Source organism: Notamacropus eugenii, chromosome 2 (genome assembly GCF_028372415.1).
Source record: "Notamacropus eugenii isolate mMacEug1 chromosome 2, mMacEug1.pri_v2, whole genome shotgun sequence".
NCBI lineage: Eukaryota > Metazoa > Chordata > Mammalia > Diprotodontia > Macropodidae > Notamacropus > Notamacropus eugenii.
In genome coordinates this window covers 197,614,373-197,639,136 of record NC_092873.1, presented here as the reverse complement: position 1 = coordinate 197,639,136, position 24,764 = coordinate 197,614,373, and the positions used below count along the sequence as shown (strand labels likewise).

General features: G+C 38.2%; 1 protein-coding gene across 1 annotated transcript in view; it reads left to right on the top strand.

Moving 5' to 3' along the window:
* The first annotated feature begins 697 nt into the window (after positions 1-697).
* FRK (fyn related Src family tyrosine kinase) overlaps positions 698-24,764 on the top strand; it is a 123,767-nt gene continuing 99,700 nt past the window's right edge. The window contains exon 1 of the mRNA XM_072643081.1: positions 698-1,822. Coding sequence (XP_072499182.1) covers positions 1,449-1,822 — 374 coding nt within the window. The 5' untranslated portion in view covers positions 698-1,448. The remainder of the gene's footprint in view (positions 1,823-24,764) is intronic.

Sequence of the window (24,764 nt, the reverse complement as noted above, 5' to 3'; positions counted from 1 at the left end):
CTGGCAGTGAAGATGTGCTGAGTTGGGAAATGGAGTGCTACATGAAAAACAGCAAGAGGCCAGTGGTGCTAGACTGTAAAAGATGAACAGTTATAACATGAGACTTGAAAGCTAAGAAGGAATCAGGTTGTGAAGAGTTTTAAATGCCAACTACAGAATTTCATAATTGCTTTTAGAGTTAATAGGGAATTCCTGGAGTTTAGTGAGGTAGGGGTGTGTGTGTGTGTGTGTGTGTGTGTTTGTGTGTTTGTGTGTGTGTGTGTGTGTGTGTGTGTGTGTGTGACACCTGCATTTAGGATAGGAAATAAAATGCCTCTGGATGATCATGTGTCTACTTCAGCATCTGTAAAGTGGGAACGCTGAGTTAAACTACATGATTTTGCCATTCTATGATTCATTGAAAGCAGGTAGCCACTTTTCAGTTTCCAGATGGTATCATGTTGTCCCAGGGGGTGATTTTTATTACGAGGCTATTAAAGTCTCAGTATGACACTGACAAAAAGGAAAGGAACAATGTCCTTCCTTGCCACCTTTACTCTTTCCCCAGGAACAAATGCCAAATCTACTTTAAATCTCTAGTTTTCCTCCTGTTGTGTCTGTCTTTATTTTTTTGGGGGGAGGGCACACCAAGGTACTCAGTGGAGTTTTAGACTGGCACCCAGTGCAGTGACGCAGAAATCCTGCGTGGTGTAAGCTGGAGGGGAAGCAAGGCTACTCTGGCAGCAGCAGCTGGAGCAGGTCAGCTCCCTGGTGGGGGCGCCTACCTCCAGCTCAGGCCTGGGAGAAGGGAGGGCTGGGGAGAGTGGGAATCCCATTCAGAAAGGAGACAAAAGCAAACCAGGAAGTAAGGGGAAACTATTTCAGTGCGCACAGAGCTCAGGATGTTAAAGGCAACGGGCTCCGAGGGCTGGTTATTCATTAGCAAGAAGGAAGGAGCCGCAGGGGTCAGAGTGGGTCAAACTGCAGGAGCCGACCTGAAACTGGGAAGGAGATTCTGGCAACACCAGGGCACCAAGAAGGAGGAGGAAGATTTGCCTGGGTTACCCTTTCCCTCTGCTTAACTTTTCTTTAGGATGAAAGCAAGAAGACTCCTCAGGCGCTGGCATTTGCCTAACTAAGATCTTCTTATAGCATTCCTGGACCCAGAAGAAAAAAGCCATCCCCTCTGGGAAGCGAGAGGGCTCGGCTGTCTCTGCGTCCTACGCTGGGCAAGCCAGCAGCTGCTCTTACGGAGAGGCAGAGTTTCTCTGGGGAAAGTTTCTCCCAGCCGGCCCCGAAGTTTTGGTAGGCAAACCTGAGTAAGCATGGAAAGCTGGCGTTGATTTTCACAGTTCCCGGAGGGGGCAGGGAAAGTGGATCAGAGAGATTTGTGAGGGGGAGAAAAATCTCTCCTCCTGTCCTTTACCCCCAGTGGGGAAAAAAGAAGGCAAAGCAACAGGTCCCAAATCATGGGAAACTTATGCCTTAAATACTGCACTTATTTGGAGCCCTGCCTTCCCTGTTTATTCCAGGAAGTGGATAAACCTGTCGTGATTGAAAATCCACATGCCCACTCCCCACCCACTCCTCCATGCCAGCAACAGACCCCCGAGCCAGAAAGGGGCCATGGTCGCTATTTTGTGGCCCTGTTTGACTATCAGGCTCGGACTGCAGAAGATCTGAGCTTCCAAGCTGGAGACAAACTCCAGATCCTGGATTCTTCTCATGAGGGCTGGTGGTTTGCCAGGCGTTTGGAGAAGAGGGGAGATGGCCCTGGGCAGCAGCTCCAGGGTTATATTCCTTCGAATTATGTGGCTGAGGATCAGAGCATCCAGGCTGAGCCGTAAGTAGCAAAAACCTTCATCTTGTTTCTCCAGGCTATTCCCTACCTCCTTCTCTGTTCTATTCTCCCCCTTCTTCCCCTTGCTCTTTTTCCAATCACCTGCCTAGAAAGTATGAGGAAGTAGGGGCAGAACAGAAATAATTGAAAGCCACAATCCTCTTTATCTCATCATGAGTGAAACTGGCAGGTCATTTATTTTGAAAAGTGTACAATCTCTAGGTGCATTTTTATCAACGTAAAGGAATGGCCCTTTACAGTTTCTTTCAGCTGTGAAATAACTTTGATTTAGTCTACATGAGCACTAGTGTGATGCAAGAAAAAGAGAGCTAGATCTGAAGTTCAGAGTACCTGAGTTCAGATCTTGGTGCTTACCTGTATTACTTTGGACAAATCACTTAACTTTTCTGGACCTCTGTATTCTCGTCTCAAAATGAAGACATTGGATGATAACCTCTAAGGTTCTTTACAACTTTAAATCTTTGTCTATGAGCCTAATCTTAACAAGAGACTAACATTTGAATGGAATAATGGTAGCTTACATAGTGCCATAGGATTTGCAAAGCAACTTTAAATACATTATCTCATTTGATCCTTACAACAATGCTGTGTTGGCTGCCAACTGATTTAGCTTGAAGGGTGTGCTACACATGCTACCACTTTTTGGAGCCACAGGTGAAAGTTAGGTGAAAGGTGGACACCAAAGGTGGATGAGCAACTCTGAGAAAGGCTCAGGAAGCCCTCACAACAGAGGGGCTAGTCCTCCCTGAACACCACACATACCTCCCCCTCCTTTTAAAAAATCCAGTGTAGGGTCTTAACTCAAAGACAAATATTGATGGAATCAAGTGAATGGAAACCAGTCAATCCAGAAATTGTGATAGTGCGCAAGGTAAAATATCCAACAGTAATGGCATTCAGCCTGGTAATTCAGACTCTATTTGCTACCAAAAAAAATGAGTATACTAATACATCTGTGGTTATTTTTTGATTCTCAGGAGGCATCTGTAGTCCAGAAAGCTTATTTTCCATCTGTCCATAGCTACTGACCTTTCCTCTCTGAACTAGTTCTTGATAGAATTCTCATGCCTTTTGATTACTAGTCTGGATTGTTACAGTATAATCCCTTTAGGATTCTTAACCCACAACTTAAAAATACAGAGTTTTTTAAGTTATTGTTTTTGTTTTATATAAGCCACTTGTTTTCTTCTAATAGTCTTTCACTATCTTCATCTTTGAACGTGACCCTGTTACCTTCCTCATAAGAACTAAATTAAAAACGTTTTATTTTCCATAGAAGACTCCAGATCATAGAAATCATTTTGTTTTTGATCTGACAGAATTTTATTTTGTCAACCTTTGGGTTCCCCAAAAGTTCATGTACTGCCTTCATGCCTGAGGAGGAAAATAATCAATTACCCATTTATGTTTGTAATGCTTAAACTTGAGCTGTCTCATAGGGATTTTGGGAAAGTGAGTACTCATAAAAGACACTAAATTCAGAATGTTGTTAGCATTGACTTACCTGGAATGAAAATCAAAATAATTTTGACAAGTGAATGAATATCTTATGAAACCTAAGAAACATTGAATTCTAATAAGACAATACTTTTACTAGGCTGACGAATATGTCTTTTATGTTTGTGAATTTCACCTTACTATATTTTTGTGTGTATTTACTGTAATTCCTTTTTGTGTTGCTAACAGGCTATCTACTCATGAAAATTGACTAAAAGATAACTCTTGTTTTATTAGTCAACCAATACATATGGGTTAAATTACTACTATATGTTGGTCATTGTGCTAGGGTCTAAGGACACATAAAAATAAAATAATTAAATAGCTTTTATCCTCAAGGAGTTTATGTTTTATTGGTGAAAACAAGCATAAACAGAAGAATATTTATTTTTACAAATAAACTTTACAAAAGCAGCTATGAACTAATTTTGGAGACAAGGTACTAGTAGTTTTGAGCTGAACTTTGAGTGTAGCTAGGGAATCTCAAAAGAAAAAGTGGGGAGGGAGCAAATTCGAGGTATGAGGAGTAGCCTGTACAAAGGGATGAAGATGAAAGGTTCTATGTGAAAAACAGTAAGAAGGACAATCTGATTGAACTGAAGAGTGAATGAAAGAGAGTAATGTGTAATAAAAATGGAAATGTAACTTGAAGAGAGATTATAAAATGTTGTAAATGCTGAATAGAACAGTTTGTATTTGACCCTAGAGGCATTAGGAAGCCACTGAAGCTTGTTGAGTGATATGATCACAACTCTGCAACAGAAATATTGGAGATGAGTTAGGAAGTTATTACAAAAGTGTAGGCAAATGGAAAGATTTACATGAACTGATACAAAGTGAAATGAGAAGAACCAGGAGAACATTGCACACAGTGACAGTGATATTATATGGTGAACAACTATGAATTACTTAGCTGTTCCTGGTAATACAATGATCCAAGACAATCCCAAAGGATTCATGATGAAAGAAATTCTATCAGCCTCCAGTGAACAAACTGATATCATCTGACTACAGACTGAAGTATATTATTTTTCACTTTTTTTGTTTTTGTTTGAGTTTTCTTATACAAAATGACTAACGTGTAAAGATTTTGCTTGATTGTACACATATAACATATCAGATTTTTACCCTCTCAGGGAGGGGAAGGAGGGATAGGATTTAGAACTCAAAACTTAAAAAAAAAAAGTAACAGATCTTAAAAATTCTTTTTCCATGTAATTTGGGAAAAATAAAATATTATTAATAAAAAGATCCAACAATTAAAAAAAAGTGTGGAAAGAGATGATGAGGGTCAGAACTGGAGTGCCGGCTATGTGAGTACAGAGAAGGAGACTTATGAACAAGACCTAACAATAACTTGTTATATGGAGTGAGCGAGAGTGAAGTGTTAAGAATGACTGTGGAGTTTCAAATCTGGATAACTGTAAGGATGGAGAGCTTGCCTTAGATGTGACTTACTCCCAGTTCTATTCGTCTTACATTGAAAATCCTTTATTTTTTCTTTTTCTAGAGCATTATCTCTATTTTTGAGCAAATTATGTAATATTATGCTTATTAGTTTTCAGCAGATACACTATCTTAATCTGTTCAAGATTTTGGCTTCTTTTAAATTAATAGTGCAACTGGAGGCATATAACTCTTCTCATTGGTGGAGAATGATCATGCTTTCTACCTACATGACCAGGAGTGAGTTGCTGAGAACTGGAAGACCAGAAAATTTTTTTCTTTTGGCTTTGAAATTGGAGAGATGACTCAAGATTCTATGCTCTCTTTAGGGAGTGGTCCTTGCAGGAAGAGAAAGATTTTGGAAAGAAACCTTTTTCTAGATATGCTGGTTCCTCTATAAGTTGGCTTCTTTCCAAGTTTTCCCCCCTTTTTCTTGAAATTTTTCCTGAAAAGAGACTGGAACTTTGACCAAGCTGAAAGCCAGAAAGTCAAGTATCTATCTTCTCCCAACTGCCCACCAATTAGGAGAGAATGATGCCCAGTGTTACAAGAGAAGAGACATGAATATAAATTTTGACCTATAGATACATTATACCAATTTAATGGATCATTCCTCTGCCTTTAAACTACTTTTCCTTTCCTGATCAACTCTCATCAAATAATCTAACATAAAATTTGAAGTCAGAAGACTTGGGTTCACCTGTTGGTTCTATAGATTATTGGCTGTGTGAACTTGGTTCCTCACTAATATAATGGTATAGTAATATTTGTTCACCTTACAAGGTTGCTGTGAGGAAAGCACTCTGTAAATTTTTTTTTATTTTTTTTTATTTTTTTATTTAACTTTTAACATTTATTTTCACAAAATTTTGGGTTACAAATTTTCTCCCCTTTTATCCCCTCCCCCCCCAAACCCAAGCATTCTAATTGCCCCTGTGACCAATCTGCTCTCTCTTCTCTCCTCCCTCTCTGCCCTTGTCTCCGTCTTCTCTTTTGTCCTGTAGGGCCAGATAGCTTTCTTTATCCCTTAACCTGTATTTCTTATTTCCTAGTGGTAAGAACATTACAGTTGATCCTAACACTTTGAGTTCCAACTTCTTTAGCTCCCTCCCTCTCCACCCCTTCCCTTTGGAGGACAAGCAATTCAATATAGGCCAAATCTGTGTAGTTTTGCAAATGATTTCCATACTAGTTGTGTTGTATAGGACTAACTATATTTCCCTCCATCCTATCCTGTCCCCCATTACTTCTATTCTCTTATGATCCTTTCCCTCCCCATGAGTGTCGACCTCGGATTGCATTCTCCTCCCCATGTCCTCCCTTCTATCCTCCCCCCCACCCTGCTTGTGCCCTTGTCCCCCACTCTCCTGTATTGTGAGATAGGTTTTCCTATCAAAATGAGTGTGCATTTTATTCCCTCCCCCAGCGGAATGTGATGAGAGCAGACCCCATGTCTCTCTCTCGCCTCCCCTCCCTATCCCTCCACTAATAAGTCTTTCGCTTGCCTCTTTTATGAGAGATAATTTGCCCCATTCAATTTCACCCTTTCTCCTCCCAATATTTCTCTCTCACTGCTTGATTTCATTTTTTTTTTTTAAGATATGATCCCATCCTCTTCAATTCACTCTGTGCACTCTGTCTCTATGTATGTGTGCGTGTGTGCATGTGTGTGTGTGTGTACTCCCACCCAGTACCCAGATACTGAAATGTTTCAAGAGTTACAAATATTGTCTTTCCATGTAGGAATGTAAACAGTTCAACTTTAGTAAGTCCCTTATGACTTCTCTTTGCTGTTCACCTTTTTGTGGTCCTCTTCATTCTTGTGTTTGAAAGTCAAATTTTCTTTTCAGCTCTGGTCTTTTCATCAAGAAAACCTGAAAATCCTCCATTTCATTGAAAGACCATTTTTTCTCCTGAAGTATTATACTCAGTTTTGCTGGGTAGGTGATTCTTGGTTTTAATCCTAGTTCCTTTGACTTCTGGAATATCCTATTCCATGCCCTTCGATCCCTTAATGTAGAGGGTGCTAGATCTTGTGTTATCCTGATTTTATTTCCACAATACTTGAATTGTTTCTTTCTAGCTGCTTGCAATATTTTCTCTTTCACCTGGGAATTCTGGAATTTGGCCACAATGTTCCTAGGAGTTTCTCTTTTTGGATCTCTTTCAGATGGTGTTCTGTGGATTCCTTGAATATTTATTTTGCCCTCTGGTTCTAGAATCTCAGGGCAGTTTTCCTTGATAATTTCATGGAAGATGATGTCTAGGCTCTTCTTTTGATCATGGTTTTCAGGTAGTCCCAGAATTTTTAAATTGTCTCTCCTGAATCTATTTTCCAGGTCAGTTGTTTTTCCAATAAGATATTTCACATTATCTTCCATTTTTCCAATCTTCTCGCTGTGTTCTGTGATATCTGTCTTTCTCATAAAGTCCTTAGTGTCCATCTGTGCCATTCTAGTTTTGAAAGAACTATTTTCTTCAGTGAGCTTTTGAATCTCCTTTTCCATTTGGCTAATTCTGCTTTTGAAAGCATTCTTCTCCTCATTGGCTTTTTGAACCTCTTTTGCCAATTGAGTTAGGCTAGTTTTCAAGGTGTTAATTTCTTTAACATTTTTTTGGTTCTCCTTTAGCAGGGAGCTGATCTGCTTTTCATGCTTCTCTTTCATCCCTCTCATTTCTCTTCCCAGTTTTTCCTCCACCTCTCTAACTTGATTTTCAAAATTCTTTTTGAGCTCTTCCATGGCTTGAGCCCATTGGGTGGGCTGGGACACAGAATCCTCGATTTCCGTGTCTTTGCCTGATGGCAAGCATTGTTCTTCCTCATCAGAAAGGAAGGGAGGAAATGTCTGTTCTCCCAGAAAGTAACCTTCAGTAGTTTTATTTCTTTTCCCTTTTCTTGGCATTCTCCCCAGCCAGTGGCTTGACCTCTGAATATTCTCCTCACACCCACCTCGCCTCCTGGTCCTCCCAGCCAGCGTTTGGGGTCTGAGATTCAAATGCTGCTTCCAGCCTTAGGGCTTTTGGCGGGGGCAGGGCTGCTATTCAGTGTGAGAATTAAGTTCAGGTGGTCAGGTGGGGGCAGGGCCTCCTCTCAGGCTCAGTTCCCTCAGGGGGTTTATGTACAGACCTTCCACAATGGATCCAGGCTCCCACCTGCTTGGGGAGCCCCTGTCTGCAGCCGCCTCTCAGCTTCTATCTCCCGGGGGGGCCCGAGCCATGGGGGCACCCCACTCCCCTCTCGACCCACCAAAGTGACTCTCTCACCGACCCCCGTCACCTGTGCGTGGAGGGGCTTGTGCTGCTGCTGGAGATCCCGTCCCTGAAGCCTGCTCGGGTCTGTACCTCTCAGAGCCATGGCCGCCGCAGGTCTGGGCTGGGCTCCGCGTCTGCAGCGCGACGGACCTTTTGCGAGAGGTCTGCAGGTCCCTCTGTGGGTGGAGGGACCCACGTGGCCGCTGGAGATCCCGTCCCCATAGCCCACTCGGATCTTTTCCTCTCAGTGCCATGGCCGCTGCAGGGCTGCCCTCTGCTCCCAGTCCCGGCGCCCAGTCCGCAGCGTGAAGGACCCCCCGTGAGAGGTTTGCAGGTCTCTCCGGAACAGAAATCCCCCTCGCTCCAATATTCCGTGGCCTCTGGGTGCAGGATTCACCGTGAGCTGGTCCCCTCTAGCCGTTCTGTGGGTTGTAGGTTCGGAGCTATGTGTATGTGCGTCTTTCTACTCCGCCATCTTGGCTCCGCCGCACTCTGTAAATTGTAAAGTACTACATACTATTATTGCAAACAATAATAATGAGGATGATGATAAATTTATTTTGTATTTATCAGGAACAATTATCCACTACTCCATGCTTCAAGAAAATACATGTATGGAATATTTTTTATTATTACTCTGCCTCTCTGAAGTGTAGTATTGTTTATGGTTTTCAATTTAGGTTTATTGCTTGATCTTTTAACTTTATAAAATAATCTTCCTTTTTCCCTATCCTCAACCCCCTCAGTCCATTTTAGTTACCTCCATCCCATCCTCTGACCATATCAAATCTGAAATGTTCATTCCCAAGATCTAGCTAGGTGATATACATCAAAATTTCTTTCTCTGTATTGTGGAGGGTGTGGTCAAAGGTTACAAATCTGGTAATAGGATCTAGTAATTACAAATCAGGAATCAAGAGTAATGATCTTCAGTCCTTTGCTTTTATTAAAAGAAAATTCAAGTAACAGACTGCCTGTCATAAATCAGTATGAACATTAATAGTGTCATATAAGCAGAGCACTGCTTAGCTGAGAAGTTAGAAAAAAAAATCAAATCTGCTGTCAAGCCATATCTGCTTTCTCTGTTATTGAATTTGTATCCATAGGTATTTGTATGACAGCATCTGAACCACAACAAATTTTAAAAAATTAAATTAAGTTAATTAAATTAAAAAATTAGTGGAATCTAGTGCCCAGGTTTTGGGTGCAGTATGGCTGAGCTTGTGTCAGTGTTTGTCTAGTCATTCATTTCAGAAGCCATGGAGACCAGTACTGGAAGTTGACCACTTACCTTATGGCTTGACCCAAATAGAATATAAACTCCTTGAGGGAAGGAAATTTTTTTTTTTGTCTTTGTAGCCTCATGGCTTAGCCTAGTGTGTGAGGAGCTCACTAAATGCTTGTTAATTTATTGACCCCATAATCTGGTCAACCTATCTTGTCTTTTGACTTTCTGTGGAATTTCACTAATGTTCTTATGAAACACACCTGCTTATCTTCAGGTTCAGCCTGTTTATTCCAAGGCATGCCATAAAAATTCCAGAGTCAAAAATTATTCTACAGTAGTCTTTGGATTTGCTTATTTTTTTGAGCTCTTATAACTCCTCTGAGTCATGAAGAACATTTAATTTGCATATATTCTTACTCTTAAATCAGTAAACAAGAACATATTAAGTGCCCACTCTGTGTTCAGGAGAATGCCTAGTGAATGGCTTGTAGACGTCAAAGCAAGGAAATGGGGGTTAGTTTGGTTTATATGTATATGAAGAAATCACTCATTCCCCCACTTACCTGATGTTTGTCTGTTCTAGTCTTGAAGCATGGAATTCATCTTTCAGAAGTAAAGAAGTCTGATTAAGGTTCATTGTCTAAGCCTCAGAGTTCATTTACTTTTGTATCTAAAGAGAGAGAGAAGATAAGCGGCTTTTACTTAGGAACCAAGACTTCTTTGTCTTTTGTGGGGAATGTAGTGGGAGAAGCCAAACAGTTCATGGGAAGGTTTTTCTGTTTTTAGCAGTTTTACCCTCTCCAGCTGTTTTCATTTTTCCTTTCCTCCTGTTCTAGTCATGTTTTGGACTATAGCACTAATAAAGCCTAAATCAGAGTTAAGAACAAAGAATTTGTTACCTGCACTGTTTATTACAACCCATGTTTGTGGCTCAGACCCTTGCTATGATCTATCTGTATAATTTCTAAACTATAGCCCATTTACCCTTTCTAACCATGCTGGTTTTGTGATAAAACATAAAGGTCTTAGAAACTAATTTTTTCATCAGAGAAGGACACATTCCGTCCCTCCCCCCCTACTTATAATAGCCAGAGAAATTTCAGTATGTATTTTCCATTCCAAATAAAAAATAAAACAAAAAATAAAGGATCTAGGAGTTCATCTGACTTAAGTCCTGAGAAAAGGGTACTCACCGATCCTGAGTGAAGTTCATGTTAAAACCAATGTTATAAACAGGTTTAGAAAGTGAACAAAATAAAAAATAGAGTTCAGGTTTCATTAGTTGGTGATCCCTCCCTTCATTTGTGAATTTAGTATTCATCAAGAAGTGCCCATGTCCAATGTGTCTAGCTTTTTTCACTGACGCTATTAGTCCATTTCTTTCTCAATACATTCAACTTCCCCGAAGGACTTAGAGTAACTCTCACTAAAGGACTAGCGTTGTAAAAAGAGGAGTCAGAATATTGGGGGTAAATAAGGCAAAGTATTTCAAACCTAGGCTTAAGCTAACAGATTTTTATCACCTTGTAAACAACTTGGGATCACTAAGAAATAACCTGCAGCAGTCACTGATGCACTTATTATGGATTCAGATCTTTTTAGACCTGACTTTTGTACTAGTTTTCAAGGAATACTAAGTGAAGATAAATTCAAAGCAAAACCAAAGACCCAAAATCCCTTTAAAATATGGAAGGATCACATTCATAAGAACTGGATGCTAAAGGAAAATATTTTCTTTAATACTTTTTTCCTGAATATAATTAAAACTCCTTTGGATTAAGTCCAAGAATTTGAATTTGTAGGCCAAGAGAAAAATTTAAATCAGCTGAAAACGTTTAGATTCCAGGAGATTAATTACTAACATTTATTATTAAAATATGGCACTACTTAAAGAGCTATGAAACATTACTATATACATATACTGCTTACTATCACTATGTGCTATTTAGCCTGAAATGGAAATGACAATTGTCACAAATGCCTAAGGTGATTCTGGAAGAATTATTTTTATCAAAAAAGCCCATCCTCACAATGAGTTATGCCATCATGATAGAACCATAGTTTTTGTACCCTGTATCTCTCAGTTTTTGACATTAAATTTAGTAAAGTGAAATTGCTATGAAGACTTGTTGTCATCATTTATTAAGCAATAATTATAATTAACTGCCTAAAGGATGGGAACACTGAAATTAAGTTTTATTAAAATAATGACAAGTTATAAAAATGATGAGTGGAGGGACCATTTGAAACATATTTAAAAGATACAGGTACAAAAGTTCAGAGTTTAATTAAAGGCAGATTAATAATTGTTTAAAATTTGATTGTCTATATCTCAACTTGTGAGCTATCTCAACACACAATGTGAAATGAAACCATGTAGTTAGTACATCGTAATTACGAATGGTCATTTTTAACCCATTCCAAAAACAAGTATATAATACAATAGAATTACTGATAATGGTTGGATTTCAGCATGTTATCTTCTGTCCTACAAAGGCTACAGTGTTGGTCAATTTCTTTCTAATAAGTGATCATCAGAAGATAAGCAATGAAGGAGAAATCACCGTCTCTCAAAATAAACCAAAACAGAGCATAACAGCTGCAGATTACCCTAAAGGAAGGTTATATACTTTGCCAAACTAGGTAATTCAGTAAATCAGCCTCCCATTTCAGTCATGTATTTGGTCTTAGTTTTATTTTCCTTCCCACATGAAGGTTCTGTTTTTAGAAATGTGACAACAATTGAAAAGTGAAAACTTCAGTCAAAGAAATTATTTTGTGTTACATAATCCAAAGAAGCTCAACTTGACTAAATTAATCCCTTCCTCCCTTTATTTTACTGAATTTGGGTTGGGATGTCTGTATTGATCTGTTATTCAATGGAATTGACCAAATTAATTGGTTTTGTATTCATTGAGACATCATAAGTATTATTTTGATTAGAGGTGGTTAAAAATAATCTTATATAATTTCACATGTCCCGGAAGAGGCAATTCACCACACGAAGACTAAAAGAAGATGGAGGTCTTGATATCAAATACTAATTTTTGTCATTCTTTCAATACATATGCATGTACATATATGTACGTGCATATATATATATTTTTCATAAATACACAAGTGTATGTTATGTATTTGTTCTCAGACTCCTTTAAATTCTCAAAAATTATTGAGAAACCCCAAAGAGCTTTTGTTTATGTGGGTTTTATCTAATATTTTGCTATATTAGAAATTAAAATGGATAAATTTTGAAAATATTTATTAATTCATTAAAATTATAATAAACCTATCACATGTTAACATAAATAATATATTTTGATGAAAAATACCTATCTTTTCCAAAACAAAAAAATAGGGATAAGAGTGGCATTATTTTTCACATTTTTGCAAAGCTTTTTTAATGCCTGGCTTAATATAAGACAGTTGGATTCTAATAACTGCTTCTGCATTCAATTCGTTGCAATATGTTATTTTGGTTGAAAAAATAACACCTGGCCTCACATGGGTCTGTAGTTGGAAAAAGAAGGAATATTTTAGTAAGCAAAGAGTGTCTTAGTATTATTATGAAAATAGTTTTGACTTTGTGGACCTTCTGAAAGGGCATTGAGCAGTCCTGGGGGTCCTTGGGCATTTTTTGAGAACCACTGATTTTTTCTAACTCTTCCTTGAATGTAAATGCTTCTTTTTTAAATAAAATTTTATTTTTAATTTTCAGTTCTAAATTCTCTCTCCTACCTATTGAGGAGGTAGGACATATTTTTTAAAAGCAAGAAAAATGAAGGAAGGAAAAATAGTGCCCCAATCTGCACTGAGTCTCTACATGTGGATAGCACATTTTATGTCAGAAGTCCTTTGGAGTTGTGGTGGATCATTTTACTTCTCAGTATAATATATGTTTTGGGGCACCTAGGTAGCATAGTGGATAGAGCACTGGGCTGGGATTCAGGAAGACTCCACTTCCTGAGTTCAAATCTGGCCCCAGATACTTACTAGTTATGTGATCCTGGACAAGTCACTTAACCTTATCGACCTCAATTTCCTCATCTGTAAAATGATCAGGAGAAGGAAATGGCAAACCTCTCCAGTGTCTTTGCCTACAACACCCCAAATGGGGTCACAGAAAGTTGGACATGAATGAAAAATAATTGAACACCAACAACAAAGCTTTCCAATATATATTTATATATATTTTTAAAATGAGCTACACTGAGTAGAAACTCATAAAACCATTGTGATCTGGCCAGGGCAGAATTATCTCCTCCCTTATTCTGGACATAATGCCTTTTTTCTGATATGTCCTAGGATTATATTATTATTATTATTAGATGCTAAGCAAAACTATTGACTCATACTGAGTTTTTAGTCTATTAAAAATGATTTTTTCAGTCATGATTCCTACCCCATCAAGTTTCATTACTTTTTATGAGTCAAATTTTCCTCTCTCATGCACAAAAAAAAAAAAAGAAATCACATAATTTTGGAGTCTGAATTAAGCATTGAAAGATCTAATATCCAAAAATGAGTCTTCATTATCAATCATTCCACTAATAAGCAAATGTTAAGTACCTTTCACATGCTATGCTAGGTGCTAGGGATACAGGGACAAAAGCAAGACAGAATTTACATTTTATTGGGGAGATTACATTTTACAACATACCCAACAAATGACTCCCTAACCTTTGCTCTGAGACCTCCAGTGAGGGGGACCTACTAGGCATTGTGGAAGGCCCATTTCACTTACAGATAGATATGTCATTATTGAATTTTCCAGAAAACAGCCTCAATTTTTCTCTTTGCAACTTCTATCCATTGTTCCTATTCTGGGTTTTTATTTCCTTTGGGCCAGAGTCCCTTTTTTCGTGATAGCCCTTCAAAAAACTTGAATACAGTTGTCTATCTTTCCTGCGACCTCTCTTCTCCATGTTAAATATCCTCATTCTTCACTTGATTCTCATATGGTATGAACTCATACAATCATAGATGTAGGCCTGGAAGGGACCTTAGGGATCATCAAGTCTGACTCCTTCATTTTATAGCTGAGGAAATCAAGGCAAAAAAAGGTTAAGGACTCGCCCAGAGTCACAAAACTAGCAAGTGTCTGATGTAGGATTTAAATCTAGGTCTTTTGACTCCAAGTGCAGTGTCCTATCTACCATACCCCAGGGCCTTCTCCAAGGGCAACAGTTTCCCTTTCTCTGAACAATCTCCAGCTTATCAGTGCTCTTCCTAAATGACCAGCATGGAAAACGTGCTCCAAATTTGGTTTGAGTACAGAGAAACAATAACTTCCTTATTCTTGGATGCATAAGCCTCTCTACGTGGAACACGATTATATTTGCTTTTGATTTGGCTGCAATATAATGCTCCTGAGTCATTCTCTTCATCATTCTTCCTTTATATATTTTTGTACAAATGTCGGAGGCCATGCGGTTTATTGTTTGCTTGCTTTGTGAGTTGTTATCTCTTATGAATTACTGGTTTTTTCTTCACTTTTCTTCCTATGTTGCACTCACACCTCTCTGAGGTGGCTTAGATTCGTGATGAGGAACGTTTTTTTCCCCTTCTCCAGTTTCAGCTTTTAAACTTTTTTTTTTTAGAGTCACATATAACAAGTTGTCCATACCATCATTTCATGAAGGTAGCATTTCTTACGGACCGGCAAGGTCTAGTTCCCAACCATACATCTGCCACAGTAGATATGTCTTACAAAATGAGAATAATTATCCCTAATACTGTTATGAGGATCAAATGAAATACTGGATTTGAAATCCCTTTGTAACTAAAAAAGTAAGTGTTACAAAAATGTGAGTTTTTAGTATTAGATATAACTGAAAGGGCAGTTAGGTGACTCAGTGGATAGAGTTCAGGACCTGAAGTCAGGAGGACCTGTGTTCAAATCCAGATTCAGGCACTGAGTAGCTGTGTGACCTTAGGCAAGTCACTTAATCCTGATTGCCTTAAAAAAAAACTTGAAAGGATGACAGCTTTTTATTAAGTGCTATTTCCTGGTGATCAGTTGATAAGGTAATCAATAAACTTTAATCACTCTGTATCTGCTACTTACTGCCCTAGGTGCTGGGCATGAAAAGACAAAAATAAAATAATCCCTGCATTCAAGATACACGTCTATCTGTCTGTCTGTCTATCTATCTATCCATCTATATATGTATTTATATGTGTACACAAACATGTATCCATATATACACATATTTGCATACAAATTTGCATATAAATATCTACAAAATATGTAGAAATGAATATAAAGTAGTGGGTAAAGGAAGTCATAAGCATGTTGGGGTATTAGAAAAAGCTTGAAGAAGGGTTGAAGGAAACTTGAGATTCTAAGAGGCAGAGGTAGTAAAGAGTGAGTTCCAGGTATGGAGAACAACCCCAACAAAGAAACAGAGATACGAGATGGAGCATTGATGGTAAGAAAGAACAAGCAGACTTGTTTGATTGGATTAAAAAGTTTATGAAAAGGAGTAACATATAAGAAGGCTGGAGAAAGGTAGTTTGGTGACAAATTGTGAAGTATGAATGTTCTGATAATTTTTAAGAGGTCATCCCCCATGTCACTGATTACATTTTATGTACTGGACATAATACTATCAGGCAGCACACCACTAAAGATGTTTACATATCTGGTAAAAATGGGCATCATAAAGTGCTATAAATGGGAAGAGAAATGACAAAAAAAAGCCATCAAGGCTGAGCCTTACTATTCTGGTTAGGTCAGGAGGCCTGCCTCACCCATTTTGTTAGAGGGTTGGTCTGTAGATTTGTGGTTGATTATTTGCCAGTAAACTTTAGTTTTATCTTAGTTTTTTAAGCAGCAGTGAGATAGCCACCTTCTTCTACTTTCTGAGCCTTTCCCCTGTGGCCTGATGTATAGGGTTAGATGGGAAAGCTGGTCCTAATTGCAGCCACTGAGTGTATTTACACACTCAGGACCAAGGATTCTTTTCATCTTAATGTTTGGTTAGACAGATAAACAGTGCAGACCAGAAAACTTTTCTGAGCTACCTCCCACATCTAGACAGAGAGCACTGAAGGGTTTGGTTGGAAGACTTTGTGCTTAAAAAGTTGTAATTATTGATATCTTTTGTTTTTACATTGCCTAAATATTACCCAGTATCCTTCCCTCATCCCAGATTGCCATCTCCTATAATGCAGTTTTTTTAAAAAAAGAAAAAAGAAGAAACTATAAGCAAACCTGATCAAAGCAATCTTACAGTATGTGTAATATTCTACACCTGTGTAGACCCCCACCTTGACAAAGCAGTGAAGGGAGGTGTAAAGACTTTACCTTAACCAAAGGTGCTCTTTCTCAGCACCTCATTCAGAGCTCTGAACCTAGCAGGTGTTTAATAAATATTTGTTGAAAGTTATAGAAGAGAACAATCCCAGCTTTTGCCTTGTAAAGCAAAATGGGACTGGATTCTCATATCCAGGGGCAAATTCTAAAATGCATTTAAAATGCTTTATGTATGTCAGTTTTAAAAAACATATGGAAGCTTTCCAGAGCATGGTAATTACCAGTCTGAAGTAAAAGAATTATCAGCCTGAGCTTTTAAAGTGACAGCAAAACAAAGTGCAATCTATAAAGTTCATTTCATAGAATCAGGTCCCAATTGACATTTTTTTTTTGTATACCTTCATTTAAATCTTAGGGCTCACCATAGACCATTTCAGCTTCTTCTGATAGTAAATATTTTTCAACTTACTTGCTCTGAAAGCTGGGATCTTTACTGAATGCAAATTGTTTTTTTCTGTGTTGAGATTTAGAAAAAAATTATCAAGCAAATAATTGTTTATTTGATTAGGACTGTTACTAATTGTCTGCTAATATTTTTGAGGTATATTCTGATTCCCATTTGTTAACAGTTCTCTGCTGTCTAACCAGAATCACTCATGTCAATTTCCCTATGGAAAGCAGTTATATAGATTAATAGACACCTTCCTCTGATTTCAATCCTCTCTGGGAACAGCTTGCTGAATCCTATACCTTTAGTCCTTGTTTTACGTCGTTGTTTCTCTAGAGATTAATGGGACACAGATTTTGCTAGGATACATTAATTAATTTACTAAACATGTGATCTTTACCTTGTGCATTGTTCATTTGACTAAAATTAAAGATTGAGGCAATGTCTTCCCCTGAGTGCCATCTCTTTTATCACCTAGTCACCTGTCACCACTTGTCTGAAATTAGTTGCTTCTGGAGTATAAAAGAGGGAAACTGTAATATCATCAAGACTAGTGTTAATGCCAAATTTTCTTAAAGTGTTTCTGTTGCTGTTCATTCTCTATGTGTCAGAGATGATAGATGTGGAGTTGGAAAGGACCTCAGATGCCATCTAGTTCAATCCCCTCATTTTATAGATAAGTAAACTGAGTTTAAGAGAGGTAAAGAGATTTACTCAATGTTACTCAGATAGTGACAGAGATAAGATTTGAACTCAGGACCTATTTATTACTGCAAAGGCAGTGATATTTCTACTATACCATGCAGTTATTTCTTCTTTGATTCAGGTAAAAATGACTTTGAGAGGGGTTTGGTTTAATTTTTATATGTACTTATCCTCTATTTCTAATGCAGATATTTTTGAGCAGGGATTGAAAATTCTACTATACATATATACATACATGCGTATATATATATATATATGCATCACCACAATTTTTTGATATTATAGTAGAGGTGCTTTAGGGTATACATTGAAAATGAATATATTCTTTACTGAAAGATCACAGTCAGTCAAAAAGCATTATTAAGTGCTTACTGCCAGACAACTTTGCTAAGCCTGGTGGATACTAAGAAAGGCAAAAACACAGTTCCTGTCCTCAAGGAGCTCATTCTCATGGGGGAGACAACAAGCACACACCTATGTAGAAACAAGATTGTTGTTAGACCTTTGAGGACCGATTGACATCACAGCATGATGTCTTGACTTGCACATGATTTGGGGCTCACCATAGACTATTTCAACTTCTTTTGACAGTAAATATTTTTCAACTTACTCTAAAAGCTGGGATCTTTCCTGAATGCATGTTATTTTTCTATGTTGAGGTCTAGAAAAATTACCAATTAAATAATTGTTACTTGATTAGAACTGTTACTAGTTATATGCTAATGTCTCTGAGTTATACTCTGATTCCCATTTGTTAATAGTTCTTTGCTATGCAACTAGAAGGCGGTGGGGGAACTTGTAGCCTTGAGGGCCACATTGGTGCTCTAGGTCCTCAAGTGGGACCCTTTGACTGAATCTAAACTTCACAGAACATATTCCCTTCATAAAAGGATTTGTTCTGTAAAACTTGGACTCAGTCAAAAGGCTACACCCAAGGACAGAGAAGGTCTGAGGCCATAGGTTCCTCACCCCTGAACCAGAATCACTCAGGTCAGTTCTCCTGTGGAAAGCAATTATATAGATTAAGGGACCTTCCTCTTATTTCTGTCATCTCTACGGACAGCTTGCTGTGTCTTATACCTTCAGTCCTTGGTTTACCAAGGGTTTCTCACTACTCTCTGGACTTTATCTCTATTGTGCCCTCTCACAGCCAGCATGGTATGTTGGAAAGAGGGATGAATTTGAAATCATGGAATGTGAATTAGAATCCAAGTTCTGCCACTTGCAGAGTGAGCTTAGGAAAGTCATTTGACCTCTTCAGGCCTCAGTTTCCTTGTCTGTAAAAAGTAGGAATTGAATTAGGTGACATCTCAGGCCCTTTCTAAATCTAAATCATCCTTCTAGTTCTATGACCTGCCATTCCTGAGCTCTCTGTTAATCTTCTGTTGATTTTAGCTCTTCACCCTTCAATATTTTGTAATTGCTATCCCTGTTTCCTCCAACTCATTGACTTTACTGCTTCCTTGTGAACCTTTGGGTTTTCTGAAGATTCCAGAGAACACACACAAGTAATTTAAGTGTTAGTTCTAGGGCTAGATGAGGTAAGCAGCCACCTAGTGTGTGCAATGAAATACACTTTTTAAAATGGCTTCTTTACATATTTACATATTTTAAATTCTTAAAAATTCCTCCCTTCATAGCATATTTATGTTGTGGTAGTTTTCATATGAGTAGAGAGAACATGAGGCTCCAAAGAAGGGTAAACTCACAAGGACACAGTTTTCAAATCTTGCTCAGGGCACACTAAGTGTTGTCTTGACTTTGTCCTTTCATTTTCATACAAAAAGTGCTCATTGATCATTTACTTCTTCTTTTGAGATTGGGTCTCCTTATTTTGCCTAGGTGGTAAGTGCAGTGACCACTCACAGGCCTGTTCCTACCATTGATCTTATGGGAGCAGTTTTGACCTGCTCCATTTCTGACCTGGGCCTATTCACCTCTCCTTAAGCAAGCTAGTACCCTTCCTTCCCCTGCCCCCGAACATATTTCTGTCAGACTTAGTGTGGATTTTTAATTATAGTAGCCCATAGGAGCTCCAATGTTCCACCAGCCTTACAACCAAGGATAATAGGGATGTGCCTTTATGGCTAGCAATCATTTATTTCTTTAGTCACATCTAGATTCTGTGGGAGAGTTTACTATCTCAGTGTAACGTGGAATCTGGTTGTCAAACAAGGATCAAATAATCCTCGATTTACGCTTGGATGAGACTTTATAGATCATCTGATCCAAACTCCTTATTTCATAAATCAGGACACTGAGACCTAGAGAGCTGGAGTTCACACAGATAGTATATAATCGGATCAAAATTTGAGCTTGGGCTCTCAGATTCCAAATACAGTGTTAGTTCCATTTCATTGTTGTCTCCTTAAAGAGACAGAAGTGGAGACATGACATGAAATATACCCATACTTCAATGGGAACTTAAAAAAGGAAGAATTCAAAAAAAAGTTTAAGTGTGAACAACTAGGAGAAATTAGAGAAGGAAATAGTCTAGGATTAGCTTCATGGAGGGGGAAAGTTTTATGAGGAAAAGGAAGAATGCTATCTAAGAAGAAATAATGAAAATTAGATATAATGGATAAGGAAAACAAAGTGAATGCATAGGAGAGATCATGAGTTGCAAGGAAATGAGCTGATGATAAATCATGAAGAATATATGTGAGCTTGTAGTTAGGAGAGAGAGTTGATTCTCTGTTACCTTCTTCAGATTCACTGTTGCCTCCTGAAGAAAGTTCAGATTCCTTTTCCTGGCCTTCAAGGTCTTCCACATTCTGGTACCTCACCTTTCCAGCTGTTTTTCAGTTTATGCCCCTCCACACATTCTTCCCTTCAGTTAAATTATGCCACGTGTTCTATCATCTGTATTTCCTTTGTTCAGATTGACTCTTCTAATTGGAAAGGTTCTTCTTTCCCTCTTTTCCCTGTTGAGGGCCTTTGTATGATTTAAAACTCTTTTAAAAATCCCCTTCCACTATGAGGCCACCATCTTCTCTAATGCTCTTACCATATGTGTGTTGTAGCTATCTATGTCTGTGTTGTATTAGGTCTCCGGGAGGGCTGAGATGCATGCCTTATCTCAACTTTGTATCACCCCTGCTTATAGTAAAGTGCTTTGTACACAACGTACTCCTAATTAATGTTTGTTGGACAAAATAATGAAGGCATAGGTGAAAGGACATGGTGATAAGGTGGTGAGTGGGAAACAAGAGAACATGAGAGGTTAGAAAAGATATGGATTCTGGAATGGGAAATTTTTTTGTTCTTCTGTTTTTATTTATATTATTACCTTTTGTGCTTGATATTACATGTGACTTTAAAAACTCATTTTCTACTATTGTCTATGTTCGGTTATCAGCATCAATATCTTGCCTTCTCCCTTCTTGCACAAAACATCCATTTATAGGTCCAACTCTTTCACTGACCCCATGGGATCTTTGACCCACTCCATTTCTGATCTGGATCATTTAGTTTCTCCTTAGTCATCCTAGTGGCATAATTTGAGTATTATTTCATAACTAAAAGATAAAATAAATATTTATAATAAATATATTACATTTATAATAATACCAATATTTATCAATCAATATAATATGATTGATATTTGTGTACTTATATTTATACTTTATAAATTATGCTTGTAATATTTATGATAAAAACTGACTTTATTGTGTTGAATTGAGTCAGTGATGTTAGGAATGCAGAAATGAATGACTCATCCAGTATAAATTTAACCCAGACTGGCTGAGCACAGTTTATAGGTGTGATTTAGATGTTTTCAAGACGTATGAATGGTATAAACAACAAGGTCAAACCAGAGGCCTCAAGGATCAGGAAATGAGTTCACAGATTCAGTTCATCCTGATTTAGTCATAGTAACTTTTGCCAATATTTACTTACTGCTGTAAGATTTGTAAAATGATTTGCATACTTTACCTAATTTATACTCACCACAACCCTATGAGAGAAATGCGACATGCATTATTGTAATTTTACAGATTATGAACCTGAGGTTCAAAGGGGGCTTAGGTGAATTCCTCATGGTCAAACATGTAGCTTCAGAGTTTCAGAGGCTACATTCGGAATTTAGGTGTCCTTTGACCCATATCTACCATTATACTATACCATGCTGATTCAGAATTGCAGGAGCTCAAAAGAAATGTGACATGTAGAAATTCAGAGACATTTCCATTCCAAATATTCATTTGGACTGTTTGTGCCTAACCTGTGATAGAGGCTTCCCAGCTTGTAGTGGTCTGATCAACCACAGTTAGACACGTTGTACCTTGATCCCAACATAGTGATGTCATTTTGTTCCTCTTTGAACATGAAGAACAACAACCAGCCAACCATACCATGTTGATTCCCCATAAATTCTTAGATTTAGAGCTTGAAGGGGGGTCTTAGAGATAGTCCAGTTCAACTCCCCTCCTCAGTTTTATACTTGAGGAAGTTGAAGACTCAGAGTTAAGTGACTAGCCCAAGGACATATAGGTAGTACATAAAAGAACTGGGATTTGAACAAGTCTCTTGCACCATAATTCAAAAAGATTCTATTTGTTCTAAGATTTCAGATAAATCAGTAATATTTTTGGGTATACCCAATTCCAGATTAAATTGGAAATGATCAGATATGAGTTGATTCAATGATTAAAGAAATATGATTGTAATCATAAGTATATATCCATACCCACATACCCATATTAGCCCTCATAAGGAGTTAAAATAGAAGATGAAGATGCTAAGAAAAGAGAAATAAGTTTCTGCATACTTCAAATGCTTAATTTTCTTTGAAAGGACAAGGCATACTAATGTGAGCAATTTGTCTGTGAATCTTAATCTCTGGTTAGGCGATTTGATATTTATCTCACAAAGCCATCTCTTACTTAACTGATGAAAAAAAGAGAATGTCTTGCTCTCCCCTAAGAATATTATCTGCTTATTAGCTTATTTATAAGCTTATTGCTTTATTAGCTAATAAAGTTGTTTGACAGAAGTTAATTCATTAATGTAAAGAAAACATTTTCCTCCTACTTTAGTCACAGATTTACCTCCCAGCAGGTTTCTAATTCAACCAAACATTGATAGAAAAGATAAGCAGTAATCAGATTGTAGTGCAGAAGGTAAGGGTATGTGAGGGGGTGGGGGAGGATAGGGGTGGAGTGGTAGGGAAACAGCCAATTTCCAATCCATAAAGGGAGGTAGCCTCTCTCTCTGTCTCTCTCTCCCTCTTCCTTTCTCTCTCTCTCTCTCTCTCTCTCTCTCTCTCTCTCTCTCTCTCTCTCTCTCTCTCGTCTTTCTCTCTCTTTCTCTCTCGTCTCTCTCATGTCTCTCTCTCTCTTTCTCTCTCATGTCCCTCTCTCTCTTTCTCTCTCATGTCCCTCTCTCTCTCTTTCTCTCTCATGTCTCTCTCTCTCTCTCTTTCTCTCTCATGTCTCTCTCTCTCTCATCTCTCTCATGTCTCTCTCTCTCTCATGTCTCTCTCTCTCTCTCTCTCTCTCTCTCTCTCTCTCTCTGTCTCTCCCTCTCCCCCCACCCCCATAAGGGAGACACTTATCTGTCCTTTTGGTCAAAAAAATCTAGCAGTATACTACAGAGACTGTGCTCATAGGTAGTACTTGTATTACACATACAACTTTTTGGTGTCTTCAGGATTAAGGATATAATTATCCCACTTTATTGCAAAGGAGAGGTATTGTGGCATACTGAATAAAGAGCCCTCCTTGTAGTCAGGATAAACCTAGCTTTAAGTACATCCCCAAAACATACTGACCATGTAATCCTAGGGAAGTTACTTAACCAACTAGCATCCTGGGCAAATTTCCAAGATTTACAAATTGTAGAACAGGTGTCTGAGTTCAAATTCAGCCTCTGATGTTTGTTTGTTGTATGGGCAAGTCACTTAACCTCTGTCTCTCTTTTCTCAACTGTAAAATGAGAATAATAACAGCACCTACCTCACAGAGCTGCTGTGAGGATCAAGTGACATATTTGTAAGGAGCTCAGCATAGTGCCTGGAAGACAGCAGGCACTTAATAAATGTGTGCTCCCTCCCCTCCTTCTTTATCTTTCTTGTGAAGGCAAGTTTCTCACTGAGAATTCTTCATACAAATAAAATCACAGGTTGACTCTCCACCCTCCAACCCCATGCCTTCAGTTAACTGACCTTTGTTAATTTCTATAACTCTAGGAAATAAATGCTTTTGGCTTGGGAATTAGGAATGCCATTTAAAAAATACCAATTTTAACAACAATTTTGAAAGAAACAGTAAATGCCGTAGTTAATGCAGGAGGAAGGTAAGATTGTGTACTGACTAACTAGATCCCTTATGCTTATATGACCTAAAACACATTTGGTGTTGAGGAAGGGAGGTAGGGAGACAGACAGGCAGACAGACAGATACAGAGATGGGGAGGGAGAGAGGGAGGAAGAAAGAGGGGAGGGAAAGGGAGGGAGGGAAAGAAGGAGGGAGGAGAGAGAGAGAGAGAAAGAGAGAGAGAGACAGAGACAGAGAACAAAACTGGGAAAAAACTTTTTCATAAGCAAAATCATTTGCGTCTTTCTCCTGGGTTGCTGATCTATTAAAAAACCCCCGCAGCATTTAATCATATAATCCATATTAAACAATATCCACCAATTTTTTCCACTTGTTTACCCTAACACACGTCTTCTAGAAGGGTAAACTGAAATGGAATTTAGTAGTATTGAGGTTAAAGGAAAGGCATAGGGAAGATGATGGGGTTCTGGGATAAAGTTAAGAGAACACAACCAGGAGCAAAGGATACTGCAGTAAATATCTCCCCCCCCTCCCGTAGGAAAGTCACACATTTCTAGGAAAATTTATTATTAAGAATTCTTGTTGATTACTATTCTAAATTTTAAACATAAACCATAAAAAATTCACCGCTTCATATTTATTTTTCACTAGTTGTTAAAACATAAAAATTCAGGACCGGCTAGCTTAGTTACACAAACTGAAAGCCAGTACACCAGGGCCAAAGAAAGTAGTTTGATAACAAACTTGTTAAAGAGGCCAAGTTGGAAAGTTGCCCCTTAAAGAACATTCATTTATGAGCTACATGATGTCCTTTT